Genomic DNA, 6,000 nt, shown 5'->3' with positions numbered 1-6,000 from the left:
GGAGGTAACATCACACCGTCATGGAGGTAACATCACACCGTCATGGAGGTAACAGCACACCGTCATGGAGGTAACATCACACCGTCATGGAGGTAACAGCACACCGTCATGGAGGTAACATCACACCGTCATGGAGGTAACATCACACCGTCATGGAGGTAACAGCACACCGTCATGGAGGTAACATCACACCGTCATGGAGGTAACAGCACACCGTTATGGAGGTAACATCACACCGTCATGGAGGTAACATCACACCGTCATGGAGGTAGTAGGACAGGACAAGTTCAAAACAATCTTGATCCCTGAAAATATAAAGAACTGAATCTTGGGCGCAAGGGATTTTCTGGATCGCGATTAGTGAACTGAGAATCGAGACTGCACCTCTATTCAAGATGCTATAGCCAATCCTAATATCTAGTGGGCAATATTTACAGTGTGAGATCATACAGGTTCAGAGACTGGTGGGTGCAGCCACGCCCCTGCCTGCCATTGACAACTCCTGGTCCCGAAAGTGAATGTAACTCTGTAACCTCCCACACATTGTGTGCTAGTCTCAGTGTACACACGAGCCGTGCTCACGAGAGCACCTTTGTGTGTGTGTGTTTGTGTCTGCCTCACTGGCTGTGTCTACCTCGCTGTCTTCCTGCGAATTAACTTTGTTGCTCTAGTGTTGTAGCTGTTTCTTTCTAGACGTAGCTACAAGAGGTAATTTTATGGGTGTGATCTGCTTCATTAAGCTGTGTTGTATTATTATGGTAATATTCCACGTGGTATGCTAATTGTTAGGAGGATATTCCATGTGGTATACTAATTATTACCAGGATATTCTACTTGGGTGAGATTGAACCCATGGCGAGTGAGTCATAAAACTCTAGCCCAGTGGCTTATGCACTGGCCTATAGTTTTATGACCCACTTGCCATCGGTTCAAACCTCGTCCGTACCGTGGCTTCTTTGCATTCGTATTATTACAATTTCGTGAGTCAGATATTAACTCTGCATAATGTGTTCGTAGGTACTACAGTACACATGTAAATAATACAATTAATGCTTCAGCATTATTCATTTACAGCATTGTCACCAGATATTTCACTGAAAGCTCACGCTTACTGAATATCTGTGTTAACCGGCACATTGTCATTGTCTGGTATTACGCCATAAACACGTGAGCGATTCTGCAGCCAGTTTTACATGAAATAAATTACAAGATTGGAGAGGTCGCAACTAGGGACCCAAAGCATGGGTTTCACATGTTTACATGTGATTATCTAACACCACATCTTAAAAAAATGTTACATAGCTGTGAATATTGCAAATGTGTTCCACCACACTGGAGCACATGTTCGATCACACACACACACACACACACACACACACACACACACAGTATAGGGGACCCAAGACATCATTTCCTCAGTTACTCAGCCAGTGACGGGACACGTGAATATATTTATAAATTCATAATGTCAAAATGTCTGTAAAAATATTGATAATATCGAATTGTTTGGTAAATATTTCTTGCATGTAACATTTTAATGGCACCTAAACATTAAGTATTTCTCTTTATATAAAGCTTTCCTTTATTTGGATATAGTTTAAAAAAAAGAGCCCTTTTTGTTCTGTTCCACAGATTGAATAACATCATCCAGGAATAATGAAGAAGAATCCAAGTCTCTTGCCACTGCTGCTGGTGAGTGTTTGTGTTATATACTTCAGTTATTTATACCTGAGTTCTATTAAGTGTTGTTCTGAGACTAGTACCTCAAGGAAGGGTACTTCTGGTCTAGTGCCTCAAATGAAGGTACCTCAGATATTTTTGACAGTATTGGAAGGTGACACTGGTCTGTGTTTTTATTTTTAATGTGACTTATTCAGTCCAAGTAGTGATGGGAACCTCGATCTTCCGTCTGTTACTCGTGAGACAGACACCTCCTCTCACAGACTCCCTCGTAGCGAGTCATAACATTTAAGGTAACAGGTAAGGTAATTAGTCAGGAAAGGGTCTCTCATTATGCGTTAATAAATTTTGCAGCACTCTACTGTGATCCCAGATGTGTTGCGTGAACTTCAATTAGAAATTTCATAGGATTACATAACAAATTTAGCGACAATGAGAAGGTAAACTATAAGACAGTTGCTCCGTCTTTTAATTAATAAAACAGTTCTCTTCTGGGAAGGTCAATATGAGTGCCACTGGATGGATTAGTTCACTAGTTCACAACACTATTCTATTTTTTCTGTAATATAATTCACCGTAAACCAAGGGGAAAATATCACTCTCATAAAGGATATTCATGTTTCCCCCAAACACTGTTGACCCACAAACCTGGTTACCCTTCACAGTGATGTATTACCCTTCCTCTTCCCACCACTGAGGTTACCTAAATCTTCTGAATACTTCAAGTGGAAAGAGAAAAAATAAATTCACTGAAATATTTCTCATAGTGGTACACTCACTTTTTACAAATGCTTTACATTAAATTTACGATATCTGTGGTAGTTAAGGATGACACAGTGCAGGGGTACAATTTTCTTAACAACTACTGATAGCGTTCCTCTACATTGACTAATTTTTAATGAAATCACATGAAATTCCTAAATGACTTTCACTCATCACTATTGGGATCTCAGTACAATATTATAAAATTTATTAACACACAATGAGTGACCCTTTCCTGACTAATTTCCAGACAAATCGCTAGATCAGTTATAATGCTAAGTGACTTACTCATGGAAGCAGTGTAGGACAGAACAGTAGTGAGCCACAATACAGGGGCCTCGTGTCGAGTTTAATAGGGCCCTTGGGACTTACTGTATTTACTCACCACCATCAGTTATATCACACCGACTCATATAACAGTCGAGACACATAATACATACAACTGTTGTGTGAAAAAGTGGCATTTAAATTAACAAGGTTTCTGTTCAAAACTTTACTTAGTCAAATATTTAAATATAAACAATATTCACAACACAGCTGGAGTAATATTGCTAGGAATGGATATTTAAAATAAACTCGTCGCTCACAGGCACAGTGTTACGGCCTCAATATGTGGACATTCATCATCAAGTTCCGGCTCCTTAGATCTCGCCTTCCAAAATCCTCCACATAGCCTAATGCCAGCTCTTATTTCTTTTAAAGCAAGTTTTCTTTCGTAGTTTGAAGCCTAATTTCCCTCTGCTTCCCATAATGGTGGACTCGAATACTCGACCCTGGTTTCAACGTCAGTTGTGTCACCTTGGCGACTAGTTTATTATGCAATCCATGTATATCCTGTGAGAGGCTGTGCTAAATAACAACAACAACTGGATTACAGAAGTCACAATTGTTTTTTTTTATCAGACCTATTGATCATAGTTACATCAAAAAATGTTATAATTTCAGATATTACATTTACTTCGTATAGTTAATACATTTAAAGCAGAAGTTATCCACGTAACCAAGTAATAGGAATGATGTCAAACGAAATTATCCTTCAAAATCAAAACTGTTCGTTAAATCCCTAAGATACTTCGCCTCTGGTAAGAATTTCAGAAAGAATAACAGTTTCCTAGAGAATTTAGAAGTGTCGTGTCTTGCTGAGGCGAGCCAGTGTCTTACCACTCTTCCTTGTTAAGATATTAAGAGAGTTCAACATTAGAACTTTGTTGTCTTGGCTGGAGACGTCTGGTCAACTCTGGCCTCCTGAAGGGCCTTCACATTCTCCTTCTCACATCACGTAGCGTGTCGGCTTTATGCAAGTATTATGATTTAGATTAGCAGTCACCATATTCGTCTACCCATCGCTAACCCACATCCAGCCGACTACACCAAACATTAACTACACATTATGCCCACCACACTACACACGATGCTTACCACAGCACTACATTACTCCTCCTACACCACATCCAGCCTACCACGCCACATCTTGCCCACCCCACCCCACCACAACCTGTGTTTAAATCAATAATGCTAAATTTAGGATTGTTATTATATCAATGGCAAATATTTTCACTGTCTCTCATCTTGGATAATGTTTAGAACCACTGTTTTAATAACCCACATTTTCACAATTTAAAATTTTTGTTCTTGTGTGGAAGGATTTTAAACATTGTGATACTGAGGGAGCCGGGGGTAGTCTCATCCTGGTAAGAACTACCTACCAAACAAGCTGCGAACGTCCAGTCCCATCCCCCCTTTACTTACTCAGAGGATATTGGGAAAACATTCTCTCGCTGATTAGGGCAGATATGAGCGGCCGCTCTTCTCCATTGACAAAGATATCTTTTAAATTCAGTCAATTTTGGGAGTTAGAATTTATGCATTGTTTTGTGTCTGCTACGTATAATGTGTGGACTCTGCCATAATAAATGAATTATTGATAAAGCTGCTGAAAGGACTGGTCGTCATTCTGAATTGGTCGTCATTCTGAATTGATCGTCATTCTGAATTGATCGTCATTCTGAATTGGTCGTCATTCTGAATTGGTCGTCATTCTGAATTGATCGTCATTCTGAATTGGTCGTCATTCTGAACTGGTTGTCATTCTGAATTGATCGTCATTCTGAATTGGTTGTCATTCTGAATTGGTCGTCATTCTGAATATCCATAAAACACTGCCACACTCTCCCAGCAGATGTAAGGAAACATTCCCAACATTCCCACCTAGTAAGTGGCGGAATATATATGACAAACAACTTTTTTAAACTTATTATGAAACAATATTTTAATTATATTCTATCATGTACTACTATTTCTTATGCAGACTGTAACAGTATTTGTACAAAACGTCTTTACTCAGTATAGGTGCATTTTACACTTCATTTATTACCATATTCCTAGACCGGTGACTAGAAGATTTTCGGTTTTTAACGGTGAGATGACTTGCCTACAGAAGGTTTGCTTCGCAAGCATGGACAGGCACGTCTCGCAAGAAAAAACCTCACAAGAAAAAACCTCACCCTGACCGACATGACAAAAACCAACAAATCTTTTTCTTTTTATCTCCAAGACCTGGAGGAGGGGAGTCATTACTGGAAATCTTTTGACGTTGCGGTTAAAAATATTCTGGAGAGGAGGGGAATTCCCTCAGACAGGATATTGATTGCACCTAAATATAGACTGGTGTTGTGCGTGTGGTGGCGCCGAGGAACTTATGAGCTCATGTTGACTTGAGTGGCGCCGAGAATTTCCTGATGATGATCGATGTGTCCTCCTCTGAACCCATAATAAAACTTGACTCCACGAATGAATAAAGTAAATTAGTTGATTTATGCGATGTGATGTGTGTGTGTGTGTGTGTGTGTGTGTGTGTGTGTGTGTGTGTGTGTGTGTGTGTGTGTGTGTGTGTGTGTGTGTGTGTGTGTGTGTGTGTGTGTGTGTGTGTGTGTGTGTGTCTGTATGTGCACTCATCGAGCTTTCTTTTTTTTTTTTTTTGGCTCGAGACACTCCTAGACTCTGTCGTACCTACTCCTAACACAGTGAATGAAGTAAGTTTCCACAACCTCTTCGTTTACCTCATTCCACTTTCAGTCACAGCAAGGTTAAACGTATTATTTTCTAACGTCACTATGGCTCATCTGTTTCATTAGCTTCCATCTGAGCCATCTTGTCGTTAGTCCCCTCGCCTCGGAAAGCATTCTTTTGTCTACGCTGTTGATGCGTCTTAGGATTATAGACATGTTGATCATATTTCCTCTTTCTCTCACTTGAGTCTAGGTTAGAAAGGTTTGGTTATCAGAATGTTTCATGTTATCGCATTTCCTTCGGTCTCAGATTTACAAAAAAAAAAAAAAAAATATCTTTCTCCTCTGCAAACTTCCTCATGTACAGTTTTACAAAGTTGCTCCATAATGGAACATTCATACATTATTTTCTCCTACGAGATTCTTTAATTAGATTCCTGAATATTATTTCAAGATTTGCAAGACTACAGAGACGCAAGACCCATCGCCAGGGAAGACACTCAGTATCACATTCTACAAGACTGATGGACTGAACACATCGACTCCAGGC

At 39.7% G+C, this 6,000-nt stretch overlaps 1 protein-coding gene across 1 annotated transcript in view; it reads left to right on the top strand.

Annotated features, from left to right (window-relative positions):
- Positions 1–561: 561 nt before the first annotated feature.
- The window catches only part of LOC138854007 (uncharacterized), a 60,853-nt gene continuing 55,414 nt past the window's right edge, over positions 562–6,000 (top strand). The window contains exons 1-2 of the mRNA XM_070094371.1: positions 562–708; positions 1,633–1,692. Coding sequence (XP_069950472.1) covers positions 1,657–1,692 — 36 coding nt within the window. The 5' untranslated portion in view covers positions 562–708; positions 1,633–1,656. The remainder of the gene's footprint in view (positions 709–1,632; positions 1,693–6,000) is intronic.

Source organism: Cherax quadricarinatus, chromosome 45, assembly GCF_038502225.1.
Source record: "Cherax quadricarinatus isolate ZL_2023a chromosome 45, ASM3850222v1, whole genome shotgun sequence".
NCBI lineage: Eukaryota > Metazoa > Arthropoda > Malacostraca > Decapoda > Parastacidae > Cherax > Cherax quadricarinatus.
This window is presented reverse-complemented; position numbering and strand designations above follow the sequence as displayed.